This window comes from Octopus bimaculoides, chromosome 22 (assembly GCF_046866305.1).
Source record: "Octopus bimaculoides isolate indiv1 chromosome 22, ASM4686630v1, whole genome shotgun sequence".
NCBI classification, from domain to species: domain Eukaryota; kingdom Metazoa; phylum Mollusca; class Cephalopoda; order Octopoda; family Octopodidae; genus Octopus; species Octopus bimaculoides.
This window is the reverse complement of record NC_142949.1, coordinates 26,802,609-26,819,907: the sequence shown is the minus strand read 5'-3', so window position 1 is coordinate 26,819,907 and position 17,299 is coordinate 26,802,609. Positions and strand designations below refer to the sequence as shown.

At 38.3% G+C, this 17,299-nt stretch overlaps 1 protein-coding gene across 1 annotated transcript; it reads left to right on the top strand.

Moving 5' to 3' along the window:
* On the top strand, positions 1-17,299 carry LOC106881178 (uncharacterized). Its single transcript, XM_089339918.1, has 8 exons — positions 1-135; positions 2,409-2,609; positions 3,343-3,438; positions 3,775-3,829; positions 4,362-4,404; positions 7,367-7,455; positions 14,365-14,543; positions 15,205-17,299. Exons 1-8 carry the CDS (start codon positions 61-63, stop codon positions 15,346-15,348), a joined length of 882 nt encoding a protein of 293 aa, XP_089196044.1. The 5' UTR covers positions 1-60; the 3' UTR covers positions 15,349-17,299.

The following is a 17,299-nucleotide window of genomic DNA, read 5'->3' as shown; positions in this document are numbered from 1 at the left end:
AGTCAACACGAGGTGGTCTGTGTTTATTTCTGCTGTCAAACTGGTCTGCAAATAATTGCAATGCCCGGACAAGTCAAAATATCTTCGTTTTTTACTCGTTCGCCTGCAGTAAAACGAGCCAGGAGCCCTTCTCCGGTAAGTTGAAGAAACAATAAGAATATTTTAATAAGTTTTAGCTTCAGTTTATATTTTATATGTCACCAGACTGCGTTTATAGTTAATAACGTATACTAACACAGGTGCCCTCCGCCTAAATCTGTTTCCTCACAACTTCCAGAAAAATTAATATTTTTTAATGAAATTTTCAACAAATACATTTCAGATGGTGTGGATTCCGATTATATCGGAATTTATTGTGAAAAACATTTCCGTGGCTGCAGAGAAAAGTTTCGGAAATTTTACACTCCCACACACGTGTGTGTGTGTATGTATATATATATATATATATATATATATATATATATATACAAGAATAAGGGCAGGGAATCGTCAATTAATAATAGAATTAATAATTAACAATTTTGCCAAGTAGTTCAGTATGAAAAAACCTTTATCGGTAGAACCATTTATCATCATAAATATACAGGGATTAGCATTGAGTTGCTTCTCCAACATACTGAAAATTTAGAAATAGCAGTCAAAGAACTACTGATTTAGAATCAGTAGTTCTTTGACTGCTATTTCTAAATTTTCAGTATGTTGGAGAAGCAACTCAATGCTAATCCCTGTATATTTATGATTATATATATATTTGTTTTTTTGTTTGCTTTTTATAGTTTCAGCTTAGAGCTGCGGCCATGCTGATGCACCGATTTATATATTTTATTAATAAATTCAAAATAGGATAAAAATCTTTTACAAGAATTTTATCAGGGAGCTAGTGTGTAAAAAAAAAAATTCATATGGGAAAATATCTATTCCCAAGAATATAATTATTCGTTTATATTTATATAAGGGCATTACTACAGAATAATACCATACACCAGACTTCCAAAATAAACACATTTTAGTACCAAATGCGTAAAATGTGTTTATTTGGGAAGTCTGGTGTGTGGCATTATTCTGTAGTAATGCCCTTATATAAATATAAACGAATAATTATATATATATATTTTTATAATTTTTTTCCTTCTAAATATGCAGAAAATGGTACTATTCTTGAATAGTACCTTTTTTTGCATATTTAGAAAAAAAAAATTTTTTGGAAATTTTTTCCAGAATCTGTATTTTTCCGCATGTTTTGAAAAAAAAATTTCTGAAGTGAAAACTGAAGGAAATGGGGGGCGGATTTTAAAATGCCTTTTTTAAAAAATTAAAAAAAATTTTAAGAAACTTTAAAAAACGTGGTTTTTTGTCTGGAGGGGACGGGCGGAAGTCTTGCCAAAAATCAATTTAAAAAAAGGTGTGGGGGGGGATAAAAGGGAGTCTTGCCGAAATCAACGACCGGAAGTCGTGGTGGACTAGTACCGAAAGATCGCCCAGAATTACATTGTTAGGTTAGTGTGAGAGGCCTGACCTGACCAGTTTGAAAATATTACTAGTAGAGTATTTTGGCCTGATATGACCAGTTTTAATACTAAAGGGTCAAAACTTGAAAAATTCTATATTTAAAATCTTCTAGATAACAAACTAAATACAAAATTAGAAATTTTGTAGATCGGTGAATTTCATTTGAAATTCTAAAATTTTCAACAGCAAGTTAACACTGACAGCTAGCTTGACTGGCCTCTTTCCCCCAGAATTTCAGGCCTTGTGCCTATAGTAGAAATGCTTATTATTATTATTATTATTGTGGAGGCGCAGTGGTTAGGGCAGCAGACTCGCGGTTTCGATTCCCAGACCAGGCGTTGTGAGTGTTTATTGAGCGAAACACCTAAAGCTCCACGAGGCTCCGGCAGGGGATGGTGGCGAACCCTGCTGTACTCTTCCACCACAACTTTCTCTCACTCTTCTTGTTTCTGTTGTGCCTGTAATTCAAAGGGTCAGCCTTGTCACACTGTAAGCGACGGAGTGCCAACACACACATTATTATTATTATGCCACCGAGGTCACCTTTGCCTTTCAATCTTTCGGGGTTGATTAAATAAGTACCAGTTGAGTACTGGGTTGATGTGTTTGATTTATCTCCCTCCCTCAAACATGCTGGCCTTGTGCCAAAATTTGAAATCCTCATCATTATTATTACTATTATTATTATTTGGACAGGAGATTGGAACAGTTGTTGGAGCATCTGGTATTTTACATTCAGAGTTCAAATCCCGCTTAAATCAACTTTGTCTTTTGTCTAGGGTCATTAAAAATAAAGGACCAGTTAATTACTGGTGTTGATCTAATTATACCCTTCACCTCAAATTTTCAGCCTCAGCTGTGTTAGAAATTATTATCTGCATGCCATTCTTGTATTTCAGGTTTCTAAAACCATTGAAACCAAGGAGAAAAGCCCACAATCACCGTCTCTATCTGAAGAACAACGTGCCAAAATTGAACAGAATCGGTTAGAAGCCCTTGCTAAGCGCCAAAAGAGTATCTCAAATGGTTTGTTGGTGGATGTTGGTGATTCCTGGTTGAAACTTCTGGAACCAGAAACCAAAAAAGATTATTTTCAATCGGTATTATTTATTTATTTATTTATTTATTATTATGAGTTTTTACTTTCATTTTTTTTTTCTGCTTCTTTCTCCTAGCCAATTAATTGTTCGTGTCTTCCCAACACCTAGGGCAAAAAAAAAAAAAAAAAAACTCACTGTATACATTAATAGGCCAAAGTCAAATAAAGTTATGTAGAAAGAAGAAAAAAAACTATGTACATAGGTTATCGTTCTCACAGTAAACTTGCTCTTCTCAATACATGTGACCAACCAGTTAAAACAATCTTTTGCACTTTTTGCAGGGATCATTCTCAAATAACTTTCAGTTCCTCTTTTGGTCATTCCTACTGGTCCTGCAATCACTGATATTGAAATTGCATTGAGATGCCACTTTTGTTTTTTGTTTTTTTTTTTTCATTGAGCAAATCTTTATATTTTCTGAACTTGGAGACCAAAACATACCAGCAAGGAAGACAGATATTAACCTTTCAGTGCTTAAATAGGCCAGATCCAGCCTCTCACACCCATCCTGCAATGTCATACTATAAATAAGCAATCACATGATCAAAATCTCTTAGCTACAAGACAATACATGATTAATTCAAAACAATATCAATAAATAAGAATTATATTTCACTGAATAATCTGATGGTTGAATGATATATTGTTTTGAAGATGATGATGAATGTTATGGCCATTGTATTATTTTGTGTTGCTAAAGTTTTATCTTTCAATCACTTTTATTGTAAAACAGCTGTCAAAGTTTGTTGCTGCTGAGAGAAACAAGCACACCATCTACCCTCCAGCTGATGAAGTGTTTTCATGGACTCAGTTGTGTCCCCTTAAGGATGTAAGTTAAACACTCTTCAATCCTCTTCCTTTCTCTCCTCCCCTCCCTCTCCTCCTCTATAATGGTGTCTTTCAGACAACGCTAATATAGAGTTGGTCCTCTGTGTATGTGTGTATATATATATATATATATATATGCGCAGGAGTGGCTGTGTGGTAAGTAGCTTGCTTACCAATCACATGGTTCCGGGTTCATTCCCACTGCGTGGCACCTTGGGCAAGTGTCTTCTACTATAGCTTCGGGCTATATTCAGTGTTGCACCTGTATTTGCTTGAGTAAATATTATGAGTTGTAAAATTCTTCCAAGAAACTCTTGAGTTCCATTTCTATTTTCAGATTAAAGTCATCATTGTAGGACAGGATCCCTACCATGGAAAGAACCAAGCTCATGGTAAGACACATGTTTATCATAACATTAATGATGTTTACTGTTGTTGTTGGCACTCCATCACTTACGACGTCGAGGGTTCCAGTTGATCTGATCAACGGAATAGCCTGCTCGTGAAATTAACGTGCAAGTGACTGAGCACTCCACAGACACGTGTACCCTTAACGTAGTTCTCGGGGATATTCAGCGTGACACAGTGTGACAAGGCTGACCCTTTGAATTACAGGCACAACAGAAACAGGAAGTAAGAGTGAGAGAAAGTTGTGGTGGAAGAGTACAGCAGGATTCGCCACCATCCTCTGCCGGAGCCTCGTGGACCTTTAGGTGTTTTTGCTCAATAAACACTCACAACACTCGGTCTGGGAATCGAAACCGCAATCCTATGACCGTGAGTCTGCTGCCCTAACCACTGGGCCATTGCACCTCCAATTTAAATATGTAAGCTTTACATTTGACAGAATGCTAAAAGATTAATTATTTTTGATTTTTTGTTTTCTGATTTTTAAAATATTTTTGCATTTCATCTCTTCCTTAGGTTTGTGTTTCAGTGTGAAACCTGGAGTTAAAATCCCTCCTAGGTAAAGATTTCTTCATCTTTTGAATACTCCTCTTTTTTAAACCCATCTCTCTTAATTTTGTTTTTGCTGGTTTCAGTCATAAGACTGCAACCATGCTGGGGCACTGCCTTGAAGAATTTTTAGTTAAATAAATCAGCCCCAGTATTTATTTAATATTTTTTAGAGCCCAGTACTTATTCTGTGGGTCAATTTTGCCAAACCGCTAAGTTACGGGGATGTAAACACACACACTGATTGTCAAGGAATAGGTGCAGGGGACATACAAACACTCACAAGACTGGTTTCTTTCACTTTTCATCTACCAAATCCATTCAAAAGACTTTGGTCAGCCTGTGGCTATCGTAGAAGACACTTGCCCGAAGGTACTATGCAGTGGGATTGAACCTAGAACCATATGGTTGGGAAGCAAAATTCTTAGCACACTGCTGCGCCTATGTATGTAGTATATATGTGTGTATGCATATATATGAAAAAATGTATTGTAAATAAACGACATAACTCTTACTCTTTTACTTGTTTCAGTTATTTGACTGCGGCCATGCTGGAGCACCGCCTTTAGTCGAGCAAATCGACCCCGGGTCTTATTCTTTGTAAGCCTAGTACTTATTCTATCGGTCCCTTTTGCTGAACCGCTAGTGACGGACAGAAACACACCAGCATCGTTTGTCAAGCAATGCTAGGGGGACAAACACAGACACACACACATATATATACATATATACGACGGGCTTCTTCCAGTTTCCGTCTACCAAATCCATTCACAAGGCTTTGGTCGGCCCGAGGCTATAGTAGAAGACACTTGCCCAAGGTGCCACACAGTGGGACTGAACCCAGAACCATGTGGTTGGTAAGCAAGCTACTTACCACACAGCCACTCCTGCGCCTATACACTTATATAAAATGTGTAAATTCTCTTTTTCTCACTATGATTATCTGAGACAAAACCTTTCAGTCATGCAAAATCTTAGCCATATCTGGAACAGATTTCATTGTTCCAGCTGAAGACACCAATGTCTTTGACTTCATGTTGTTTTCCACCAACTCTGCAACAGGCATGCTGCTACATTATATGAGATGAGGGCCACTCACTAAACTGTTCTCTGAGTTGGATATCTTCAACCCTATCCACTTGACCATTTGTGCTTGCTGTACATCAAACTGGTTTTCACACCATCTTCATCTATCAAATTTCTCTCAATCTATTGGTGAAGTTATCACTATGATAGAAGGCACTTGCTAAAGATGGTGTGCAGGTAGTTGTTGTGAAAAATAGTCAAATTTTCATGATGTGCTTCGTTAAAAAGTTTTGCTTGTTTGACTGAATTAAGTAAACAAGCTTCTGTTGGAATAGTGCTTGTTTGCAACCATGTTAAGATAAGACTACACACATGCACATGTATGTATACATGACTGGCTTCTTTCAATTTCTGTCTACCAAATCCACTCACAAGGCTTTGGTTGGCCTAAGGCTATAGTAGAAGACATTTGCCCAAGGTGCCATGCAGTAGGAATGAACGCAAAGCCTCGTGGTTGGGAAGAAAACTTCTTAACCATACAGCCACGCTTGTACCTTTATGTCTGTGTGTGTATATATGTATGTGTATATACACACACATGCAAACACATACACATACACACACACACAGAGTAGCCTTCAGTCTTTAGCCAAGTGTATGTATGTATGGGGTGTGAGGGCTAAATTTGATGATTTTTTTTTTTTGTTTCCTTTTCTCAGGAACAGTTTGATGTATCGGAGAACATAAAGATTAATGTTGTAGTTGAGAAAAAGTTAGCTTACATGGAGGACTGGAAGCCATCTGAATATTGGAAAGGAGTCACCTGTATCATGATGATTCATGCTGACATCAAAATGCTGACACCATGACTGCTGCTCATTGCTCTGTGAACACTGTAAAGGCTGTCGGACATGACATGGACAGTTGCAATGGAGACTTCCAGTTGGAATGGATACAGCAGGTATTCTAACTGTATCTGCATGTTAGAATTCATTCTTAAATCCTTGAACAGAACTTTAGGCTCAGTTCAGACGGCTATGTGAAGCTGCTGGAAGGTCAGATTCTGCACCTTGCCATATCTCTGGAGAGAGTTAGAAGTGGCTGTCATAGAATTTCTACTTCACCAAACCCAATTCCCCTGATTGTAATCACATGGATTTCTATGTGAAACATCATCATCATCATTTAACATCTGCTTTCCATGCTAGCATGGGTTGGACGATATGACTGGGGACTGGCGAAGTGGATGGCTATACCAGACTCCAATCTGATCTGTTAGAGTTTCTACAGCTGGATGCCCTTCCTAGCGCCAACCACTCCGAGAGTGTAGCGGGTGCTTTTTACGTGTCACCAGCACGAGGGCCAGTCCGGCGGTACTGCCAACGGCCACGCTCAAATGCCACCTGCACAGGAGTCAGTCCGATGTTTTGTTCACATGACACCGGCACAAGTGCCAGTAAGGTGAAGCTGGAAACGATCGCGCTCAAATAGTGCTTTTTACATGCCACCAGCACGGGAGCGAGACCGCTGCTCTGGCAGTGATCCCGCTCAGATGGTGCTGTTAGCGCTCCACTAGCACGGGTGCCAGTCATCAAATTTGGCTCAGAAACATGGTTGAGGAATACACCAACAGCTCTGTCTGCTACAAGGCCATGTTGGTAACCAAGATCAAGGAGATGTTTGAAGATCTTCTCAGGGGCAATAATAAGGAATATATGTACCAGATTCCATAGCCATTTTGAGGGTGGCTGCTTAGAATAAACTATTGTCTCCCAGTCATAATCTAGTTGATATTTTTAGATTTTTTTAAATACTTTTATTTTTGGATAGGATGTTGTTTTCTTTTCCTTTTATGCAAACTATTGAATTTAGTCTGAACATTCTCTATATTGTGTGTGTGTGTGATTGGAGAGAAGTGTTGTCTGATGTTAGATATCTATTTGCAGTTTAGTGAATATTTATAAAGAACTCTCAACTGATATTCCTGGTTTCCAAATTCCAAACCATGGAACACTTACAGGATGGGCAAAACAAGGTAGGTTGTTTAATTAAATATCTGATTTGATGAATCTTATATTAATAATCATCTGGTGGAATTTTAGAGCAAGGGTGGTTTGTCCCATTCTGTGGAGATAAGGTCTACAGCTGTTTTTACATTGAGAATAACATCCATTTTAATCAGCTTAACCAATGTTACCCTTCTGCAAATAAACATATATTCTTTTACTTGTTTTAGTCATTTGACTGTGGCCATGCTGGAGTGCTGCCTCGAAGGGTTTTAGTTGAACAAATTGACCCTGGGACTTCTTTTTTAAGCCTAGTACTTATTCTATCAGTCTCTTTTGCCAAACCGCGAAGTTATGGGGATATAAACACAACACCAGTTGTCAAGCATTGAATGGGGGTAGGGGGCAGAGACAAAAACACACACACATAAATGTGTGTATGTGTATATATATACTATAAAGTATACGGAAAGGAAAAAAATATATAGGTGTAGATGATCTTTAATTACTTGGATTGTACGAGTGGACTTGTATGTTTCACATCCCTTTGAAAGATTTCGATCCTCACCTCCTTTGTGTATGTATGTGTGTGTGTGTGTGTGTATGTGTATTGTATATATATATATATTTATATATATATACAAATATATTTATATATATATATACAAATATATATATATATATTTATATATATATATATACAAATATATATATATACAAATTATATATATATATATATATATATATATATATATATACACACAAATATATATATATATATTACTATTATTAATCAGGTCGCTGCTGTGAATCGAACTCGGAATCTTGGGGTTAGCCTGCGCTCTTAACCACTACGCCATGTATATATATATTTATTTATTTATATATATATATATATATTTATTTATATATATATATATATATTTTTATTTATATATATATATATATATTTTTATTTATATATATATTTTCATTTTATCCAGTTTCAGCTCATGAGCTGTGGCCATGCTGGGGCACCGCCATTTTGTGTTGCTACACAATTTTACTTCAGGAATTGACATTTGGTGCATGAGAGAGTTTGATGCAGCTGCTCTCATCTGCGCCTCCTGCCGTGAAGTTGGTTCATCTGGGACACCTGACAGGAAGAGGTCCAGCCTTGTCTTGAAGACACCTACATCCACCGCATGCAGGTCTCTCAGGTCCTTCGGGAGGATATTGAAGAGCTGTGGACCTTTGAAGCCCAGGCTATTGCAGTATCTTGTCCTACATCTTGATGGCAAATTTGGAGTCCTTGGCACTATGCAATGGCGACCAGTTCTTTTATTTGTGTAACTTTCGATGCCAAAGTTTGGGACAATACCTTCGAGGATCTTCCAGATGTATATTATGGCATATCTTTCTCATCTACGCTCTAAGGAATAGAGTCTTAATCTCTTGAGTCTTTCCCAATAGCTTATATGCTGGATAGAGGCTATCTTCTTCGTGTAGCTTCGTTGGATTGCCTCAAGTTCTGAGATTAATTTGACACTGGTTGGTGACCATAGCTGAGAGCAATAGTCAAAGTGGCTTAGAACAAGTGTCTTCCAGAGCACCATCATGGTTTCCTGATCTCTTGTTCTAAAAGTCCTTAGAATCCATCCGGTCAGTCGCCTGTATTTCATTGACAATTTAGCAACATGAACATGAAAGGATGCATTATTACTCATGTAAATGCCCAGGTCTCGCACTGTCTCTGCCTCTGGGATTGCAGTCCCTCCAGGTCCAGTGTATTTCATGGGTTCTGCATTTAGTCTTGCATGCTGATAGCATAAGGCTTAAAACTTTTCAGCATTAAACTGCATGTTATTCTTTTCTGCCCACTTGTATATTTCATCCAGCTCACATTGCAGGTGCATAGTGTCTTCAGGGTTCTGTATTATTTATTTATATATATATATATATTTATTTATATATATATATATATTTATTTATATATATATTTATTTATTTATATATATATTTATTTATTTATATATATATTTATTTATATATATATATATTTATTTATATATATATATATATATATTATTTATATTTTTATATATATATATTTATTTATATATATATATATTTATTTATTTATATATATATATATTATTTGTATTTATTTATTTATATATATATATATATTATTTATATTTTTTATTTATATATATATATATTTATTTATATTTATATATATATATATTTATTTATATTTATATATATATATATATTTTTATATATATTTATTTATATATATTTTTATATATATATATATATATATATATATTTATTGATATATATTTTATATATCATCATCATCGTTTAACGTCCGCTTTCCATGCTAGCATGGGTTGGACGATTTGACTGAGGACTGGCGAAACCGGATGGCAACACCAGGCTCCAATCTAATTTGGCAGAGTTTCTACAGCTGGATGCCCTTCCTAACGCCAACCACTCAGAGAGTGTAGTGGGTGCTTTTACGTGTCACCCGCACGAAAACGGCCACGCTCGAAATGGTGTCTTTTATGTGCCACCCGCACAAGCCAGTCCAGGGGCACTGGCAACGATCTCACTCGAAAATCCTACGGGAGCCAGTCAGGCGGTACTGGCAACGGCCACGCTCAAAATGGTGCATCTCATGTGCCACCCGCACAAGAGCCAGTCCAGGGGCACTGGCAACGATCTTACTTGGCTTGCCGGGTCTTCTCACGCACAGCACATTTCCAAAGGTCTCGGTCAGTAGTCATCGCCTCGGTGAGGCCCAATGTACGAAGGTCTTGCCTAACCACCTCAGCCCAGGTCTTCCTGGGCCTACCTCTTCCACGGGTTCCCTCAACTGTTAGGGTGTGGCACTTTTTCACGCAGCTATCCTCATCCATTCTCACCACATGTCCATACCAGCGCAATCGTCTCTCTTGCACACCACAACTGATGCTTCTAATGTTCAGCTTTTCTCTCAAGATACTTACACTCTGAGGGGTATTCACATTGACATTACACATCCAACGGAGCATACTGGCTTCATTCTTTGCGAGCTTACGCATGTCCTCAGCAGTTACAGCCCATGTTTCACTGCCATGTAGCATGGCTGTTCGTATGCATGTGTCATACAGTCTGCCTTTTACTCTGAGTGAGAGTCCCTTTGTCGCCAGCAGGGGTAAGAGCTCTCTAAACTTTGCCCAGGCTATTCTTATTTTAGCAGCTACACTTTCAGTGCACCCACCCCCACTACTAACTTGGTCACCCAGATAGCTGAAGCTATCGACTACCTCTAGTTTTTCACCCTGGAATGAGATAGAAGTTGTTTCCTGTTTGTTTACAGTCTTTATTGCACCTGAACATCTGCCACAAACAAAAACTAACTTGCTAGTTAACCTGCCTTTGATGTTGCTGCACCTCTTATGTGTCCATAGCTTGCACCGGGTACATCTTATAGAGTTACTACCTACTCCTTTTCTACATACTGAGCAGGGCCATCTACCTGAAGGGGTTTGTGTTTTATCTACCTTCCTACTTATTAGGATTTTGGTTTTAGCTGGGTTGACTCTAAGGCCCTTCAATTCTAGACCTTGCTTCCACACCTGAAACTTCTCTAGTTCTGATAGTGACTCCGCAATTAGGGCAAGGTCATCAGCATAGAGGAGCTCCCAGGGGCAACCTGTCTTGAACTCCTCTGTGATTGCCTGGAGGACTATGATAAATAAGAGGGGGCTGAGGACGGAACCTTGGTGGACCCCTACCTCTACCCGGAATTCATTGCTGTACTCATTTCCAACCCTCACCTTACTGGCAGCATCTTTGTACATGGCTCGCACAGCTCTCACTAACCATTCTTCTATCCCAAGTTTCCTTATTGACCACCAGATAAGGGATCGGGGGACCCTGTCAAAGGCTTTCTCCATGTCAACGAAAGCCAGGTACAGAGGTTTATCCTTAGCTAAGTATTTCTCCTGCAGCTGTCTCACTAGAAATAAGGCATCAGTAGTGTTTTTACCTGGCACGAACCCAAACTGCATCTCATCTAAATTGATTCGCTCCCTAATTAGTTGGGCTATGACCCTCTCTGTAACTTTCATAACCTGATCTAACAGCTTGATGCCTCTGTAATTATTTGTATCTAAAGCGTCACCTTTACCTTTGTAGCAGTTGACTATGATGCTGCTACACCAGTCATTGGGTATGACTCCTTCGTGTATCACCTGGTTCGTAATACGGGTGACTAGGCTATAGCCAACACTGCCAGATATTTTGAGCATCTCTGCAGTGATTCCTGATGGGCCGGGGGCTTTCCCGGTTTTCATACTCTTAATTGCTTTATCTACCCTGGTACTATCAACTCGGATAGCTGGTCCCTCTATTGGGTCGACATACGGCAGGCTCTCTTCCTCCCATTCATTCTCTTTATTAAGCAATCTATCGTAGTGGCATCTCCAGACCTCTTTCTTTGCATCCTCATTTAGTGCAAGCGTACCATCATCCATGCGAACACATTTCTCTCCTACAACATCACTATTCTCTCTCCTACACTGTCTTGCAACACGAAATACCTCGAGTCTTTGGTCCTCATGGCGCAGAACATTGGCAAATCTTTTCTTATCTGCTTCCCCTCTGGCTAAATAAACCTGTCGCCTAGCCTCCCTTCTGGCATATTGGTACAATTCCCTGCTACCACCGTTCTTCCAGTCCTTCCAAGCCTGTTTCTTTTGTCTAATAGCCTTGTCTACCTCCTTGTTCCACCACCACGTTACTCTGAGTCGGGAGGGGACCTTACACCACCCACAAATCTGGTCGGTGGCTTTCAACAGGTTGTCCCGCAGAAATCTCCAATTGTCTTCCATGTTGTATGATGCTATATCCCCTTCTATTTCGTTAAATGCTTCAAGTAACTTGTCTCTAAGTCTCTGTCCATTTGCAGGGTCTTTAAGCTTCCACACCCTTCTCCTCCAAGCCGGTCTAATTCTGGGCACCCATTTTGCCTTGATCCCAAAGTCGCTAACTACTAATCTATGTTGTGGGGTACATTCTTCGCCAGGGTAGGTTTTGGCATTTATAAGCCGCCCTCTTTCCCTATTTCTGGCGAGGATGTAGTCGATTTGGCTAGAGTGTCTGCCGGAGCGGTAGGTGACTAGGTGACTGGCAGGTTTCCTGAAGTTGGTATTGCAGACCATAAGATCGGTTGCATCACAGAACTCCAGCAGTCTGGTTCCCTCCTCGTTGCAGGAACCAAAGCCATAGCCTCCATGTATGCCATGGAAGCCTCCAGCACGACGTCCGACATGACCATTGAAGTCTCCAGCCACAAAGAGAAGGTCCCTGTCACTCGTCGACGAGGTAGTTTGCAAGAGGGTGTCATAGAATTGGTCTTTCAGACCATCTGGTAGCCCCGGTTGAGGTGCATAGGCTGAGATGACAGTAGCTAATCTATGATGAAGCACTAGTCTGATCTTAAGTACTCTGTCACTTACTCTAACGACCTCGATTACCTTATCCACCCATTTCTCCGCTAGAAGTATTCCTACGCCCCCGACCCCGTCAGTGTTCCCTGCCCAGAAAATCTTGTACCTGTGTTCTTTGCCTGTGAGGAACCTCGCAGAACCTCCTCTCTATCTTACTTCCTGGATGCAGCACATATCTACGCATCTCCGTTCAAGCATCTCAACAATTTCACCAGATCTACCTTTCAGCGTGCCGACGTTGAGAGTGCCAATCCTAGCAGTATGGGTGTTGGGGGTGTGGGCCTGTAGCCTGGGGAAGGGGGAAGCAGTGTCGTGTACCTGAAAAGAAAACTTGCAATTGGAAGAGTTCATAAGCAAAACAGTACCTACAACCTGCAAACATTACTCAAACTTAATGCGCTACCCAAAGGTTGGGGAGAGGATGGCCAAGGCCACTAGATGGGTTCCGGGAGACAGCCCAGGATGACAGAGGAATGCACTTCCGGTGGAGGGGGTGGGAGGGCCGGTGTACCATCAGCGAGGAGATAGGCCTCTTAATCGTAGATTTTAAATATGAGAGACAACAATGCATAAATCGTAATTTTTATAAGAGCAATGAAATCTAGGTGAATAGAATATATACGTAGCATGAATTTAGGAAGCTTAGAAAATGAATAAGTATGAATTTAAGACAAAAACTGAATTCAGTTGAATTTCATGGAGAGAAACAAGATAAATAATAGAGGGCAGACTAAAGCGCGAAAGGTATGAGATGTTTGAGGCCGTAATAAATAAAAATCTCTATCTTATCTGCATCTTGGAGACTTCGTCGTAGTATGTCAGCGGAGAAGAGATTGAGATAATTTAGAATGGATTTCTCATTTATATATACCCAGAACCTGAAAACCTTAAGGAAAAACTACGAGAGAGGGACTGATTTAGAGAGGATGGAGGGGTAGACAGAGGCATGGCGGGAGAAAAGATCATCATCATCATCATATATATATATATATAAAGAGAGAGAGAGAGGGGGGGACCAATATATGTTTTATATATATATATTGATATATTTATTTATATATATATATATTTATACACATACACAATGGGTTTCATTCAATTTCCATCTAAATCCATTCACAAGGCTTTGGTCAGCCTGGCACTATACACAGTGGAAGGGAACCCAGAACTAAGTTGTTGGGAAGCAGGCTTCTTAACCATACAGCCACTCCTGTGTCTCTGGTAAAGTGGGAGATATGTAATAAGTCTTCACAATCACACTTTTATTCTGCTGTTTTCTGGACATAGACCATTAGTTACATTGTAAAATATTTGTAGCTCTTGTTTTGAATTGATTTGTTTTCGCCATATTTAAGACTAAATTTTCCTGACATTTTGTTTTGTTTCTTCTTGTGTGTTTCTCTTTTTCCATTAAATTCCATTACGACTAAGTAATTTCCTTTATCTTCTAATTGTCAGGTGTCTTACTTCTCAACTCGTGTCTCACTGTCCGAGCTTCACAGGCTAATTCTCACAAAGACCGCGGCTGGGAGGAACTGACCCATGCTGTTATCAGATGGCTTAATGATAAATCTTCTGCTCTTGTCTTTATCCTATGGGGAGCATATGCTCAAAAGAAAGGTGCTTTCATAAGTAAGGTGAGGAATATACATCATTATTTTGGCTTTGGGCATCTCTTTTTACCTACTTCCAAAATGTGGGGAAATCATGTGTATTCTCAAAGTCTGATCATTCTCAATCCAATCATAAAACAGTAATTTGGAAGCCATGCAGAAAATGCATGGGAGCTATCTGTCACATAATAACAACAGGCACAAAATGATACTGCTTGTCAAAAACGTGTGGTGGTGAAAGTGTTACAGTTGCACTCTGTACAGCATTCTGGTTACTATGAAAACAAGGAAGACTACAACTTTGCTTGCTGCTATGGAAACAGACACCAATGTGAGATTTATGGCTATGTCTATAATGATGGCTTTGAATTGGCTAAAATTACCCAAAATTTTCAAACTTTAAAAGATATTAACTATATTAGTTTATGACAAAAATGAATTTCGTTTTCATAATTTGCATACAAAACCAAATCAGTATAATGAAATTTTAAAAAAATACGAAATTTGACAGCAACTGAAGATCTGGTTGGGGGAATAGTAAAGACTTGTGTATTGGAATGGGAGAGTTGTAAGAGTGGTAAAGACTAGTAGAACTGGAGGGGGAGGTTATGGGTGGGGTCATGCATTTATGGTAAAGATTTTTATTTCATTTTGCTGTTTCGTTTCATTTTTTCTCCGCTTTCAGCAAAAACACTGCATCCTGAAAAGCGCCCACCCATCTCCTTTCTCGGCCAACAACGGGTTCTTTGGTTGCAAACATTTCTCAAAATGTAATGACTACCTTTCAAAAAACAACAAAAAGACCATCGACTGGAAAAAAGTTCTGTAAATTTCTTTCAAATCATATTTTTAGAAAATAACTTCAAAGTTCATTAGAGAAAAAAAAGCTTCAAGATTTGATGAGCTCTTTAATTTGTTTTTAAATTCAAAGTTTCATTTTTATCTTTAGTAACCAATTTGCATCTGTTAAAAGTCTTCCATTTTTACCTCATTTCATATCCAGTAATTTCATCATTCCAACAACATTAATGGCTACTTCCAGACTGTTTCCTCTTTGCATTTCCATTGCATCGAGTTGAGAATCTTTCTAGCTCTCTCAATCAGTTCTAAGTAACCCCTGGATCTCCATATGCATTGAATCTTTTTAATGGTGTCATACAGTATGTGTTTGTTATTAGTTACATTTATGTTTGCATGTGGACTTGTAGAGCCTTTCATGATTTGTACAATTAAGTTAATTGCCTTGAGTCCAAATTTTGTTTGTTTGCAGATGTTTTGTCACTTAATGTCAATAGTCAGAAGTAACCTAAGCTGACCTCTAAATCACAGCCTCGACAACACATCTATGTTGATCATTTCTTAAAAACTCAAGGCAACTCCAGTAACACTTCATTTGATGTGTGAATGTAATATATATATATTTGCAGGATGGCAAGCTGGCAGAATCGTTAGTATAACAGACAAAATACTTATCAGCTTTTTGTTCTGAGTTCAAATTCTGTCACAATCGAATAACCTCCTCACTGCTGAAATTACTGGCCTTGTGCCAGAATTTAAAATATGTATATTTGAGAGTGTAGGTACAGTAGTTGTGACTTTGTTTTACAATTGTGTGGTTTGGGGATTGATTCTTCTGCATGGTATCTTGGTCAAGTGTCTTCTATCAAGTGAAATTTGATAGAAACTGTACAGAATCCCAATTGTGTGTATCTTTGCACCTGGGCTGCTGTGACACTATGTCCTACATAATGTCTGGCAGCTTGGTTTTTAGACATACATAGATGTCGAATAAAATACCTTACTTGAAAAATTGTGGTTGGCATTAGGTTATCTAGTCACAGAATATTGCCTCGAGAAATCTTGTCCAATTAATACTAGCATAGAAAACTGGTACAAGAAAAAAAGTGTGTGTATATATATACACCACACAAATTTCTCCTAGCTTTAGTCATTGAGCTGCAACCATGCTGTAGCACAACCTTTGAAATTTTTGGTCATACGAACCCCAGTAATTATTTTAGTCTGGTTCATCTTTTATTGAATGTTATTTGTCAAACTGCAATTTTATGAGACACAACAAAACCCTATCAGACCTGGACTCCTGAGCAAAAAAAATAAATAGCTGCTTATACGGCTCAAGAATAATAATTGCAGGCAAACTAATGGATAAAATCAGCTGTATCTTTTTCTATACATGCTGTTAACTAAGAATATGGCAGGACAGAATTAATCAGTTATTAGATTGGTACAAACTTTAAAGTAAATGTACATCCACAAGCTTCTGTACAGTTTGTAGGTCAAATCCCCCTTTAAAGTTATTTGTTAACCTTGAGAATCTCATGGTTGCAAAATATAATCCTTAACCCATGAAGTCATAGTTATGCCTATATATGTATATTTTAATGTAAATACGAACTCCTTAACCCTTTAAGGTTGGATATAAATAGCAAGTCTTTTCATGCAGGACGCAAATTTATAAAAAAAAAAGTGATAAATAGCTTATAACACAAATATGGCTTATATACCACACTCATCTTCAGAATTTAGTGTCAGTAAGCAACACTCAGCCTCCTTAAAAGGTTGATCATAAAACCATACTTGTACTTAGATATTTTACTCAGTTTTCCAATACCAAACTCATCATCTAGGTTTCTATGTTAAGAGAGTAACCCAAGACAGACTGCAACTTTTTTTTTTTTTCTTTGTGAAACAAAGCTTCAAATGTTTTTCAGTTCTAACATTTGAATTTTCTATTTTGATATAAATATTAATTTTTTAAA

Excerpts from the sequence above, each read along its gene's own strand:
- LOC106881178 (XM_089339918.1), top strand. The coding sequence starts at position 61 with ATGCCCGGACAAGTCAAAATATCTTCGTTTTTTACTCGTTCGCCTGCA. Across the intron at positions 3,439-3,774 it reads AGTTGTGTCCCCTTAAGGAT|ATTAAAGTCATCATTGTAGG; the intron begins GTAAGTTAAACA and ends TTCTATTTTCAG. Across the intron at positions 7,456-14,364 it reads TACAGGATGGGCAAAACAAG|GTGTCTTACTTCTCAACTCG; the intron begins GTAGGTTGTTTA and ends TCTAATTGTCAG.